Genomic DNA, 14,635 nt, shown 5'->3' on the forward strand with positions numbered 1-14,635 from the left:
AAATTCTGTAAACAATTACCAAATTTCGGTAAAATGTTATCGTTTATCTGTCAAACTCTAACGAATTTCGGTAAAAGTTTCTACCTTTACCGATATTTTCCCGTAAAACAAACTTAACGGTTGAGATTTTGGTAAAACATTACCGAAGTCGGTGATTTTTTCTAACTGTGATGGTTTATTTTGTATTAAATGGCTACTATTAACAATTTAAATTTTTCAAAAATCATTCCATCATAGTTACATAGTTTATGGGAATTGAATACACTCTAACATTATTTTCCGTGAAACAATTTTCCTTGAAAAAAAAAAATATTTCAACAATAATCATGAAATCTCAGATTGTTTTCGTCTCAAAAAAAAAAACCCAATCCCAAATAGGCTTCCAGGAAAAAAAATAAAAGTGTAGGGATGTTCAAAAATAAAAATTAGAAAAATCGAGAATTGGAAAGAAGCATTTTCCAAAACAAGGAAGGGTAAACTCCTTTTGCATCACGTTGGCAGCAGCTCGCTGACGTACTCTACCGTTTGGGTCAAAAATGACCCTAATGCCAAAGGAGGTTTACATGGATTAAGAAGGCCATCGCTGCCACCAAAAAGATGATTTGGGCGAATTATGTGCGCTCAATGAGAAAAATGGCGAAATCAGCGACTTAACGGCACAGTGGATCAAAAAGGAAAAATACGGTGGCCTTGATGATCATTCGACCATAGAAAAAATAATTTACATAAATACCAATGGCATCCGGGAGCTACGAGTAGCGCCATATAAGAAAATCTTGAATTTGCCCGAACGCAACATCCGTTTTTTCGATCTCCGACGAACTATCCATCCCGTACCAAATTCCAGAATCAATCAATAGTTATATAAAATTTTGTTTGTTTGTTAATGTCTACATCATTAGGCAATGTCAAAATGAAAAAAATAAACTCAAAAATTTGTAATCTTGACTATGACACTACCACGGACACTTTTCGACATTTGCGCGTGGACAAATCACGAGGTAGGTTGCCACTTAGTCATTATGCAAGTGCTAAACTAAGAAAATCAACTCGTTTTATTAACAGCCTACTATGATATGAGTGAAAACTTAAATGCCTGCAAATAAAACCAATATATTGTATTCAAAAGTAAAATTGGATTGTTATTTAACGATGGTGCAAACATTATCACGCATACGGTGGGTATTGAAGGGTTAATTGGCCAACAAAATATTACTTGGGATCAGTGTTGAAAATTTCATTTCGTCATATCTAAATTCAACCACCTACAGCTCATTTTAGAAGCTGAACCTTAGAATATGGTATATGAAAAACTTGTGCGGCTAGACCAGTTCCACAAGAAAGTCACGGAAAAATCGCTGTTTTCGAATATTTAAGGTAAATGTCACGGACTACCTTCGAAAAATGCCAGATGATATTCATCGTGAATATCATTGGCATTTTTCGAAGGTAGTCCGTGACATTTACCTTAAATATTCGAAACATAGCGGTTTTTCCGTGACTTTCTTGCAGAACTGGTCTAGCCGCACAAGTTTTTCATTTACCATATTCTCAGGTTCAGCTTCTAAAATGAGCTGTAGGTGGTTGAATTTAGATATGACAAAATGATTTTTTCAGCACTGCTTGGGATAGTTAACATTTCCTGGCGTACACTACTGTACTGAACAGTTATTCCTGTTTTTTTATGCCAAAGCTGTATATGAAAGCAGCATCGGAAATAGTCAACGAGCAATCATGGAGAAGCTTCAGTTGTCCGATTGATTCTATAAAAATTACGTCCAGATCAATATTTTATTTTATTTCCATTTCCTTCCCATATTATTAAACTAGTATCATTTTTAATACTTCACATCTACTGAGGATTTAGTAGAAAGTCAAACTTCGGCAGAAAAATTGAATTAAAATTTGCGGATAATTTTGGATCAACATCTTCAAATTTTCTTCGAATTAGCACTTGAACTTTGTCAAATACAATCGTAATAATCTCAAAAATAACAACATCAAGTTAGCTTAAATCAATCATTTATTGCATGTAATTTGTCTCAAATTGTTCCGATATGCGTAAAACATTCACAGAATGCATTCACTTGAATTCCATTATGCAGTCAACTTCGCCGATAGCATGGTGTTCATCAATTACAACGGAATACTTCACTTGAACAGCAATGGAGCTGGGGCAGCAGCTACGTAGGGTGCAGAGTAGGCTGAGTATGCCAAAGGAGCAGCAACATAGGGAGCAGCGGCGTAGGCGGCAACTGGGGCAACCGGAGCGATGTTCCCGTGGTAGGTACGTTCGTAGACGGCTGTTCCTTCCGACACAAAGGCAGCTGGGGCCGCGGCAACCAGGGGAGCGCTGTAAGCAAGGACTCCGGGCTTTGGCTCGGCCGACACCGAAGCGACGGCAATGATGGCGAACAGGCAGACCTGGAAATGGGATGAGTGCTTTTAGACAATATTTTACCGAGAAAAGCCTCTGGTCAGAACTTACGATCTTGTACATTTTGAGAATGAGTTTTAGTTACTCGGTTACACGGTAGTAGTGATTAGAAGATACTAGCAATTGAAACTGATACCTTCTGTAGAGCGTTTGATCGACAATGTATCAGCAAAGTTCTTAAATTTCCGACCATCATGAGCAACATCCAACTGTTGGTAGTAGAATTTTGGAGGACGCATTCGAACGACATACCAAAATTGAATTCAAATTATCACGTACATACTCATGTGCTCAGGTGGACGCTTGAAACGATCGGCTTTGCTGCTTCACGACAATAATGCAAATTGGACAGCGTATAAATTCGAGTACCTTGAAACGCGTGACAATCGATGAGTGGGAAATGAAGATGCCGACAAGAACACGCCCATTAACATTCTCTAAAATAATATAAAAATCGATCCTTGATATTCTGAATGGTACAGTTCAATCAAAAGTGTCAAGCAGTACAGCTACCCTCAAACAATCATCAAAATGTTCACCAAACTGGTACTGCTAGGCAGGATCAGCTTCTGAAATATTTTTATAACTCAAACCTACCTTTCTTCTAGATCTGCATCGCCGCCCTGGCCATCTCGTGTGTCTGCGCCAAGCCGGGAGTCGTCGCTCCAGTTGCCTACACGGCTCCTTTGGCCTATGCTGCCCCAGCTCCAGCCATCGTGACGGCGCAAAGTTCCCAGGTCATCGCCCGCAACTATAATGGAGTGGCTCCTCTGGCGTACACGGCTGCCGTCGGTGCACCCCTGGCATATACCGCTCCTGTAGCCAAGGTTGCCGCTCCAGTAGCATACGCTGCTCCTGCTGTGTCCCCTCTGGCTTACACTGCCGCTGCCGGATACGTTGCTCCTTATGCTGCTCCGTTCGCCGCGCCCTACGCCGCCGTTGCTTACAGTTTTAGCCCGTATGTTCTGTAAATGTTATATTGGTGATGAGAATCGCGACTGCAACTAATTTGTGATACAAGAGTTTAGAGTGCGGATGTTGCGTGATATTGTAAAAATAAATAAGTTATAACGAATTTAAAAGTGTGTTTTTATTTTGTACTGCATTTTTCTCTTACTGGATTTACGTGGTCTTCATTCAAGTAAGCCTAATTTTTGAAAAATTAAATTCACAAAAAAAAATATATTTTCATGCTAACATTTTATAAAATACGAATTTCTTGGTAAAGAAGGGCATCTGATTTTTTTTTTATTTCAGTATACATGTAAAAGTTACGTATCACCTACTTATGTATAAAGTACATTATACATTATACATTATTTGTTTTTACTATCAACAGGCTAACTTATGCCCTAATGATATTGGATCTACATAAAATCAATTTAAAATTATTCCTAAGTACTGCCCTTGACAGGTGAAAGTCGAAACCGTCAGCAACCCTATTGAAAAGTCTAAGAAGGCCACCAAGGGATCCGTAAGCGGCATAGTTCGTGCGACGGACAGGAATTTCCAAAAACCGGTGATTTCGTAGAGCTCTACTTTGCACATGCAGTTGGATATTGGTCAGCAAAACCGGGCAATCGATCCTTGATGTTAACACATCAGAGATGAACAGAGCTCGGGCCACATTCCGACGAATCGCTAAACTGTCCAAATGGATGAGTTGACAACGACTCTCGTAACTGGGTAGACGAAACGGGTCTCTCCATGGAAGGCGTCGGAGAGCGAAACGGATGAACCTTCGTTGTACAGCTTCAATTCTATCCACTCCGTTGCAGTAGTAAGGATTCCATACCGGCGAACAATACTCTAAAGTTGAGCGCACCAGAGAGCAATACAACTGCTTCAGGCAATAGATGTCGGTGAATTCTTTCCCGACACGGAACAGGAAGCCGAGGTTTCTTGACGCCTTTCCGACGGCATACGATATGTGCTGCTGAAAAGACAACTCACTATCCAGCTGCACACCTAGATCCTTAATGCAATTAGTCCTTTCAATGGAAGTGCCGAAGAGATCGTAATTGAACTGCAAAGAATCCTTTTTCTTCGAGAAAGTTATAACGGCACACTTGTTGGGGTTTACTTTCATCCGGTTTGTAGCGCACCACTCTGCAAAATTGATTAGCTGTTGCTGGAGAAAGCGGGCATCGGCAGGTGAAGTAGTTTTAGTTACAACATTAATAAGGGAGTTTTTGCATAACACTCATATTTTTCTTCATTTTTTCACAAGCTATTGCTCTCCTTGAAACCATTCAAAAAGAACGTCATGTTTAGAAGGGTAAGGATGGATTTGTGAAAGTTAAACAAACATTGTATCAAGTTTTCGAAAAAGTAGTATAAAGATAGAGAGTGGTTTAAAATTTAGCGGGATGTGCAACGGATATCCGTTTTTCATTATCTCCCCTTTTCAGTGACGCAGGAGCCTCCATTTATGTAGGTTTCATTTAGGTACTGCATTAAGGTAGAATTGCCTCAATGGAATTTCGTCGTAACCAGAGCAGCAGTTGTGGGACTTAAGGTGAAAGTTAACGAGGGGGGCAGTTACATAAGAGGGTCTACGAGCTCCCTTGAGTATAGGTCATGAGCTCTGCAAGCACAACTAGTGATAGTTTGAAGCACTATGACTTAACATTATGCTCACACACACGCTCAGAAAACCGTTCTGATAAACGTGAACAAACAAATGCAAATATGAGAACAAGCAAATATACACCGTGAACTGGAACTAGTTCCAGCTGCCAATATGGGCGTTCTAGAAAACGTGAAATCTAGTTCACGGTGTACATTTCTTATTGTTGTTATCGTTGCTATGCATAGTTCCCGTTCGTTCCCGTTGCCGTGATTGGGAGTTCACGTATATCGGAACGGTTTTTTTTTGCGTGCAGTTTTATGATTATATGTTTGGTCCAGCAGTGAGGTCAATAACTTTTACTTTTAACCCTCGAATGGACACCTGGGGTCCATTGGACCCAGAGCCACTTTGAAGTCGTCGCAAACAAGTTTGGATTGACATATCGGCCCAATTTTTACAGTACCTTCAAACTACACTGCGATGAGTTATTTGTGCAGAAATACCAATAGTTTCATGGCGAACTATGGATTATTCTTGATGTCAAAGTTGAACCGGGCGATTTTGTACCCCTGGGGTCCATTGGACCCCACGGCACAAATGATTGTATCTTTTGATCATGACTTCCTAGAATAATGCTGGCTTCGACAAAAATGTTTTGCAGACCAAGGGCAATTTTATGATAAATTAATTAAATCGAAACTTATCCAGTAGATGGTACTAGTGTGTATTCAAATTACAGGTGGAAAGCTTGAATATCTTGATATTCAAATTGCATAGAATGTTCGTGTCTTCGGCAAAAGTTTCTAATACATCAACATCTATTTGATAATAAAAATTATGCTAATGTTTTTCTGCAAGCTGGCGCTAATAGATACATATTCACTCAGCATCTTAGGCACCTTGAGAGACAAACGTCCTCAGTTTCTCCTCTACGTCGGTCTGCATCGGACGCAGCAGTAATTCACTCCCGATCGCTCGCATTCGAATAAGTAGCCTTTTGTTCAGAACGGCTTTTGTCCGTGTGGTTTACACATTCGGTGCTAAAATTTGGTGCTGTTTGTCATGGAAGCGATTTGTAACACAGTGCAATTCAAGTTCCCCGTCGGTGCTCCACAGCCATCATGGGAGGAGATTGCCGATTTCACAAAGCGATTGCACTCGGACTTGCTACAAATAGAGGCAGTGTACAGACTGCCGGGACGGTGCCTTTGCATTAATTTGATAGCGATTGCTGGCGTATTTTCGGTCCTCGGGTTGCTTATAAAACAACTGTTTTAATTAAAGCCGACGTTTCGAGCGTTTATTCACTCATCTTCAGGGCAAACTACAATTTACATACAAAGTTTGAGTAGTCAAGTCATTTGTTATACAAAAAAAATATACTCACATCAAAAGTTGTTTTTAGGTCAAGTGGGTTTGAACATGGACTGATGAAACGGCTAACAACATTACACTGTAATTATACATACAAATTTCGGACATAATGACTTGATTCGTTTTTACAATAATTAAAACATTGGACGGAGCACAAACTTACACAGCTTTCACCTAGGCACATCTAAACAGGTTTGAATTAAAATGTCTATGAGTGGAGACATCAAACGAAAAGATGGAATATAAAGGACGGAAACATTAACAGAAACAGAGAATCACAGCGTGCTGTGACGATGTTCTGCTATCTTTCTCCGTTCGTGATTGAGTGCAGAAGACCCGAGTAAACAACACTTAAATTACTTGTGTCGGTTCTATAGTTAACCGTTTTGGTGTCACAAAAAAATGTGACACATTTCAAGAACTTGAAGTGCGTTCAAACGGTTGTCCTGTTCTAGAATTTTAGTACCAGGTATCAGAAAATCAGAAAATGAGAAAAAAGAGTTGGTCCGGGATTATCTGCTAAACAACAACTACTCAAGTTCATTGATAAATCGGTTGATAAACCGATATATCAACAAGAACACAAACACACATGAGAGCAACAGCAGTACACATCCCGAACAGATCAATTTATTTCGTCGATATCTCAGTTCAACGAAAAGATATAATTTTGGTATTTTCTGTAAAGATGTTCGTCTGACTAAGCGCTACCCGTTGATGTAGTTATTAGTGACTCCTACCGGGTGGCAATTGGGTATATTTTACTGATAGCTTTGGCACAGTGAAAACATACAAAGTCAGCATCTTTGACAAAATCGCACAAATTATCGAGAGCCAGCTTATCTGAAAAAAAAAACGTTCGAAACCACCTCACTTGATTCCTTCCAAGGTTTCTTCAGGTATTTTTCTACAAATTCTTTTAGGGATCCGGGTATTTCTCAGGGATTCTCTCAGGATGACTTCATAATGTTCCAATAATCCATTTTTACAGTCGCATATAATAGATACTTCACTTTAAGCAGTAGAATCTTGATCTCTGAAATCGTAAATGATTTTGTTTACATCTATGTGTCTATCCTCCATCACACATAGAGAAAAGTTTGTCTTTTTCACGAATTGGTTTTTCTTTTACTTATGTTGTGATATGTCAACTAAGTTAGCAATAATTTCTACGAAATATGTAGGTTTTAATACTATTCGTATACTCAAGATGACATTTGTATAGATTTTAACAATGGTGTGAAATCCGAGCATCTTCCACGTCACTACTGTTGATGGCACTCAATGCGCAAAATAGAAATACACTAGAACGCCAATGGCGCTGTACTCAGTTTTCCCATTTAATTATTTTAATAACCTTAGTTGTAATAATTGATTATTTTTCAGTGCCCATAATGAAGAGGACCTTTTGTTTTGGTAAACAAAATTTATTTGACACTTATAGTACCGCTACTGACGCTGTAAAGGCGAGGCAAACTAGATGTTAGTCACACGAACAGTCGCGACATTGGATTTCTGTGGCTGGTTATTCTAATATGCGCAACCACAACGCTCCCACCGCAAGTCTCACATCGTATCATGCTTATTTTAATTCGTTTCAGTCCATTCACTGTGAACCCCCTACTTTCAACTTGGCATTGTAGCCAATAGAGATAGCGCACAGATCTCAATTAGAAGACCTAGGTTCGATGCACACTGAACACTAACTGTTTTTTTTTCAATTTCAAAATCTTGAGTTGTATATCGCTACGCATAATCGTAATAAGATTGTGCATTATCGTATATTTAGACGGAGGAAATCGGCATCATCGTATTTTTTTTTTTTCGAGAAATCGGTAATCATGTTGCATAGAATCGCTGTAATCGGTTATATGTTTCTATATGGCCTTCACTTTAGTATGTATGTACCTGTTTTGTGCATCAAATACGATTTTTTTCGGTGCTATATATGTGTGGCTAATTCATTTGCAATTTCAATATAGCAACCAAATTGCTGGCTGGGTAGCCTCAGGACTCCAAATTTTGGCCTGATTTTTTTTAGCCAAAACGAACGTTTTGCAAAGTTGAACTTTTAACATTTCCAACTAAGTATGTAATCGAAATAGGATCATATAGAACCTTTAGTCAGTATTATCGGCAGGTTTGTTCTCTTCGTCATGAGGCGTTTTTGTCGGCCAAATTGCCTGAATTCAGTTTATTTGGGAAAGATTTGAAGCCAACTATGAGGAAGGGAACAAAACGCAAGTTCCCCTAGATAGGCGAATAGAAAATCCTAAAAACAGGCAAATGGAACATCTAATCGAAAATACAACCACCACTAAAAAAAATCATGCTTTCGTTAGCCTTTGCGTTTTCACGCTTATCGTACTGAGACAAGATGACACCTCTGTTAGCACTGCAACGGGAAAATTTTCGGATCTGTAGATCCGAATCGATGCAGGTAAGATGTGTCGCATATTGAAAACATTGGTGACCTTCTGCTGTCTCAGTTCCTCAGTCATCTATGCAACTGGATGGTTATAATAGGCTTTATTGTTATTGTTATTGTTATTGTTATTGTTATTGATTATTGTTGTTCGGCACTCCAAAGAGTATAGTTGCATTACTACACTAAACATATATGAAACAAGAAGCACTTATTTGAATATGTTTAGGTATTAATTAGAAGAGACAATTTAAGGCGAAACTGGATCCATTTCCTTACTTTTTGGTTTTTGATTTTTTATTAAATAACGAAGCAATATTTTCAAAATTGGTTTTCGTGCACATGTAGAGTATGGATCAAGGTATCTTCTGAATTTTTTTGAGGTGGAAAATGTTTTCCATTTATGCAGAAACCATTTTTATGTGAAATTTTATTCAAAAATGGTTTCTGCAAAAACGAAAACATTTTCCACTACAAAAAAAAAATCAGAAGATACCTTGATCCATACTCTACATGTGCACGAAAACCGATTTTGAAAATATTGCTTCGTTATTTAATAAAAAATCAAAAACCAAAAAGTAAGGAAATGGATCCAGTTTCGCCTTAAATTGTCTCTTCTAATTAATACCTAAACATATTCAAATAAGTGCTTCTTGTTTCATATATGTTTAGTGTAGTAATGCAACTATACTCTTTGGAGTGCCGAACAACAATAATCTTTATTCTCATCATCAGGCCTGTCAATCTCAGGCACAGCCTACTCTAACTTCAATTGGTACACTATACTACATCTCTCCTTTTTTCCAATATTTAAGCCAATATTTAACTGTTTATAATTCTTAAAATCTACTCATAGTGACTTGAGATTTCTTCTTCTTTATATATAAAACATAAACCTTGAATGGTCTGATGTTCACATCTTCAATGGAAATTGTTTGATCCAATTGGCCGTCCATAAGTGGTGTAATCCAACATACCGTCCTCGAGTAACGTCATCCAATATTCTCCAATAGTTTCCTTGTTTAACTATATATGGTTGGAAATATATTTCAAATTATTATAATCAAATATAGAGCTATTTATTTATACTTAGATCTTCATAATAGTGTCTCTCTTCCTTTTCGCGAAAGATTTTTTTTTTTACCTTTGTTCATTGAATGACCACTTCATAGTCCGTTATTTCACAAATGTATTTTTTATTGGCTGCTGCGACCAAAAGTTGTAAGGATGGTTAGTGTACCTAAATTGAATTTATATTAATGTTAAGTATTTGAAAATTTATTAACTCTTTCATTTCCCTTCACCATTAAACCAAATTGAATTCAAGCTGCTTTTATCTCGAAAAAGACCGGATTGATAGGACGAATCCTCTACACCCGGCTTTTTTTCCGACTGCAAAAACATTGTATTTCCTTTGCGTATCCCTTTACCATAGATGGACTGAAGTTCTACTTCCTACATCTCATGGTAGGCTGGACTGCCAAATGGACTGAGATAGATCTCCTACATCTGGTCTTTTGTTGTGCAGACTGAAACATTTAGTTTCCTTTGCTTATCCCTTTACCATAGATGGACTGAATTCAATTTCCTGCATCTCATGGTAGACTGGATATGAGCCAAATGGACTAAGGTTATTCTTCTACATTTGGTCTTGAGTATTTATCTCCAAATAGGCTGGAATAGAATTCCCGTATTTGGATACAGAAACGGACTAGAACTTTCTTAAAGTTCCCTACGTTTCTTTCAAGAAATTAGACTGAAGTTTCATAAACCTCCTATAATTTCTTCATGTAGACAGGCATTTTTAAATAGACCGCACGCTTATCATGAATGGACTAGAATTTATAATCCCCTTCATTCAATGTTTACATCCAATCAGGTTCGGATGTACATGTACAAATTAACCCCCCATATTCAAGCTCGATACCTCTTGTTTGTTTCTTACTGAGGATTTATCTATGGTTCTGATAATTTCTATGGTTCCATAATATGGCCTGAATTATATTATCTCCTCTCAAAACTTTTTTTCATGTATTTCCTAGAATCACTGTTTTTTTTATTTAAAATAAACATCGAATTGGTTGTAAAAGTTAAGGTTTAAATCAAAACCGACCGACAAGAGCTTTATCTGTCCTAATATTGATCAAACTTATATTTAAATCGTGCTGTTTTCAGTAGCATCCAAGTATTTCTTTTTTATACAACCGTATATTCTCCGCAACATTTTTAAAATCAAATGTCAGATGCTTTTGATTCGTTATGACATAATTTAAACATGTAGTTATCCAACGTGATATGAGAATCTCAATATATTTGAACAAATGTATATTAACGTTTGATAATTTGGAAATAATTTGCCACATTTAAAGTCCGACAGAAACTGGAACTGTTAAATGTACAAATCATTGCTTCACCCAACGAATTAGGTTCAGACATTACATAGTAATTTAAAAAAATAAAGATGTTTAAAATGCTATTTCAAAGTAGAAGTGGACCAACCGTACATGTTATTCATATCTGGTCTCTTGACTTTTCTTTCAATGCGGACTAGAATTCGGCATTCTCTTCGCTTGTGTACCAGATGTACGGACTGGAATTCTTGGTTCCCTTCGTTATTCTGGGTTTTATTTGCGGACTGGAATTCTACATTCCCTTCGCCTGAGTACCAGGTATACGGACTAGAATTTTCCATTCCCTTCGTTATCCTGGGTTTCAACTGTGGACTGGAATTCTACATTCCCTACGCAAGAATACCAGGTGTACGGGCTGGAATTTTTGGCTCCCTTCGTTATCCTGGTTTTTGGTTTGCGGACTGGAAATCAACTTTCCCTGCGCTCTTCAGGTGCACGGACTAGAATCAGCTTCTGTCCGCCTTCCTGGATGTAACGACAATGCACTCGTTTGAATATTTTCAGTGATGAATAATCAGTTGTACATTTTTAAAACACGCGATAATAGTTAACCATTTAAAATATTCATGACAATTTATTTTCATTACGATTGTTTCAGATCAATCACATACTTTAAAGTTAGTTTGCAATTATTCTTCTATTTTCGGACCGCTTAACTTGTGCGGGTCGAATCAACCTATTTTTTTTTCTTTTTTTTTAATAGGTTGTTTTATAGTTGCATGTTATTAGGGAACTTTCCCTTCATTTTCCAATCACTGAATACAGCCTTATATTGATGAAATGCATTTAGAGCAATATCGGATTCCGTCTTTTCTCTACACTATTTTGATTACGATTCCTTTATGATCTGTAGGCCACTTACTTTTAAGCAATTATTAAAATACCGTAAGTACACTGTCACATCTACCCCTGTGATAGTCTTTCAAAATCAGTTTTATCGAAACAATGGGAAATCATATTGATACCATATTTTTTTACGTGTGTTTGTCCACATTTTCAAACAGAATTTAAGAATATTCATGAAATGAACAATGAACGAGATTCAAATAATAGTCTAACTTATCGCAAATCTACAATATCATCAACACGGAAAATCACCAAGACTTTAACCTTCCGTCACTCGCGCCGTTGGCCATCACCGCCAGCACCACGCAAATTCTGAGTACAAAAGCGAGATTTTCCAACGTGTTGTACAAAATACAACAGTGCGAACACTTGAGGATTAATAGGCACTGATACATTAATTCCATCTTACCTGGAAACAGCGAAGTTGTGCATCATACCTCTTAATATTCAATCCAATTAAAACCTCCGGAAACGATCGACTTATCCACACGCCAGTTTAATATCTGCTTCTCCTCAACTTCACAATGACTCATCTCTTGTCGATAATTTAACGACTTTTCCTCGTCTGGGCTTCTGGGAGTGGTGTCCTGTTAACGGTGCTCGTTCATTACTGACCAATTTCTTCTTCTCCTCGAATCTCTGCATGCAATCCAGATAATCCTCGTCGCCAATGTAGTAATGCAACTATACTCTTTGGAGTGCCGAACAACAATAATCTTTATTCTCATCATCAGGCCTGTCAATCTCAGGCACAGCCTACTCTAACTTCAATTGGTACACTATACTACATTTAGTACTTAGTTGCTTAGTTCTTTTTTCGGTATTTGTGTTGTGATTTTTTGAATTTATTATGCGAAAAAAGTAAAATATCCCTATTTTAGTTGGATTTTTTTAATTAGGGTATGTGTTCCATCAGTAATCTCATGCTCCCATGTTCATCCTATTCGAAAACAAGCGATTACGGCACCGATTCATTCCGTTCTTTATGCTTTCATGGGTGCTCACTTCTAACAAAAAATACAAAAATGAGAAACAAAACAAACAGCGCTTCAATCCTTTGTTTTTCGTAGGATGAAAATGGGAGCCACATGCTTAATAAGGGAACCAGTACCCTACAATTGTTGTTATCTGATGAAAACTTTGATTGCTCAAAAACGGTAAATTTTGATATGTTTATTTGCTTTTTTTATTACTGAAACTTTGGAAATGATTCTGCTTCCATTTGTTTGTTTGCAGTTTTGAATGTTTTTATATGAAATTGATTATTTTCTTTTGGATTGGTAATTCGCCATTGTTGGGCTCAAACCCCCACGCACAATAATTAGTATGCAGCTCACCTATTTCGGTTCCAGTTTGATTCATCACCTGTGAGAGTGAAGGAAAATCGAAAGCAGCAAATTGCAATCCATTCAATCCGTGCCAAAAGGATAAGTGAAAACAAAACCCAAAAAGTCAAGTTCACGTTCAGCAATGGGGCATGATGTCGATCACGGACGGGAGGGAATGCGACAAGCAAGAACTCATAAAATCCAAAACAGTTCAAATGATATATAAATCGAATTGTGGCGTGAGTAGAATCATAGTTCAATTGCAATCTTCAACCGGTACACAGTACAATCAAAATCGATCAACATGTTCACCAAATTGGTAAGACTTTTTCTTGGTTAATTCAAGTTTCAGTTGATATAACAAGCGTCCCATCAATTCCAGATCTGCATCGCCGTCCTGGCCATCTCTTGCGTCTGTGCCAAGCCCGGAGTCGTCGCTCCCGTTGCCTACTCGGCTCAATTGGCCTATGCTGCTCCAGCTCCAGCCTTCGTGACCGCCCAGAGCTCGCAGGTCATCGCTCGTAACTACAACGGAGTGGCTCCTTTGGCATACACCGCTCCGATTGCTGCTCCTTTGGGATATGCTGCATCAGCTCCTCTGGCCTACTCGGCTGCTGCGGCTCCTCTAGCTTACACTGCTCCCGTTGCCAAGGTCGCCACACCAGTAGCTTACTCGGCTCCAGCTCTGGCTGCTGCTGTTCCTCTGGCCTATACCGCTGCTGCTGCTGCTGCGACTCCTTTCGCCCGCACATTCGCTACTCCTTATGCCGCTCCGTTCGCAGCTCCCTACACCGCGTATCCTTATGTGCTGTAAAACGATTCGGGGCTAATCGGGACTGATTTTGTGATGCAGAGACTGTATATTATTTATTGTTGAGCGAGACTTGTAACATTATAACTGTTGCCATAGTTGTTGAAAGATCAGTGAAAAATAAATCATGAGTGAAACATATATCAATGGTTCTACTTAATAGCTAATCGACCATAATTCTGAATCAGAAGGGGGGGGGGGTCTGCGAATTGTCCTCCACTTGATCGGTCCACTTAGATCATTGCGCACCACGTCTTGTTGTACCGGTAGGATGACTCTCGAGAACCATTTTAATCGGGTTGCTATCCGACAACCCGATGACGTGACCCGCCCATCGTAGCCTCCCGATTTTCGCGGTGTGGACGATGGTTGGTTTTCTCAGCAGCTGATGCAGCTCGTGGTTCATTCGCCTTCTCCAAGTCCCATCTTCC

The 14,635-nt window shown here is 38.5% G+C and overlaps 3 protein-coding genes across 3 annotated transcripts; 2 read left to right on the forward strand and 1 right to left on the reverse strand.

Annotated features, from left to right (window-relative positions):
- Positions 1-1,990: 1,990 nt before the first annotated feature.
- LOC115253908 (cuticle protein 16.5-like) lies at positions 1,991-2,593 on the reverse strand. The gene is made up of 2 exons (XM_029871653.2): positions 2,489-2,593; positions 1,991-2,424 (listed from the first exon to the last, which is right to left on the reverse strand). The coding sequence occupies exons 1-2, from the start codon at positions 2,498-2,500 to the stop codon at positions 2,152-2,154; spliced, it is 285 nt and encodes a 94-aa protein (XP_029727513.1). The 5' UTR covers positions 2,501-2,593; the 3' UTR covers positions 1,991-2,151.
- Positions 2,594-2,894: 301 nt separating this feature from the next.
- LOC109426654 (cuticle protein 21-like) lies at positions 2,895-3,506 on the forward strand. Its single transcript, XM_062849070.1, has 2 exons — positions 2,895-2,983; positions 3,046-3,506. The coding sequence occupies exons 1-2, from the start codon at positions 2,969-2,971 to the stop codon at positions 3,406-3,408; spliced, it is 378 nt and encodes a 125-aa protein (XP_062705054.1). The 5' UTR covers positions 2,895-2,968; the 3' UTR covers positions 3,409-3,506.
- Positions 3,507-13,338: 9,832 nt separating this feature from the next.
- Positions 13,339-14,345, forward strand: LOC109426606 (cuticle protein 21-like). Its single transcript, XM_062849071.1, has 2 exons — positions 13,339-13,712; positions 13,776-14,345. Exons 1-2 carry the CDS (start codon positions 13,698-13,700, stop codon positions 14,205-14,207), a joined length of 447 nt encoding a protein of 148 aa, XP_062705055.1. The 5' UTR covers positions 13,339-13,697; the 3' UTR covers positions 14,208-14,345.
- The last annotated feature ends 290 nt before the right edge of the window (positions 14,346-14,635 follow it).

The sequence above is a fragment of the Aedes albopictus genome, chromosome 2 (assembly GCF_035046485.1).
Source record: "Aedes albopictus strain Foshan chromosome 2, AalbF5, whole genome shotgun sequence".
In the NCBI taxonomy this organism is placed as follows: domain Eukaryota; kingdom Metazoa; phylum Arthropoda; class Insecta; order Diptera; family Culicidae; genus Aedes; species Aedes albopictus.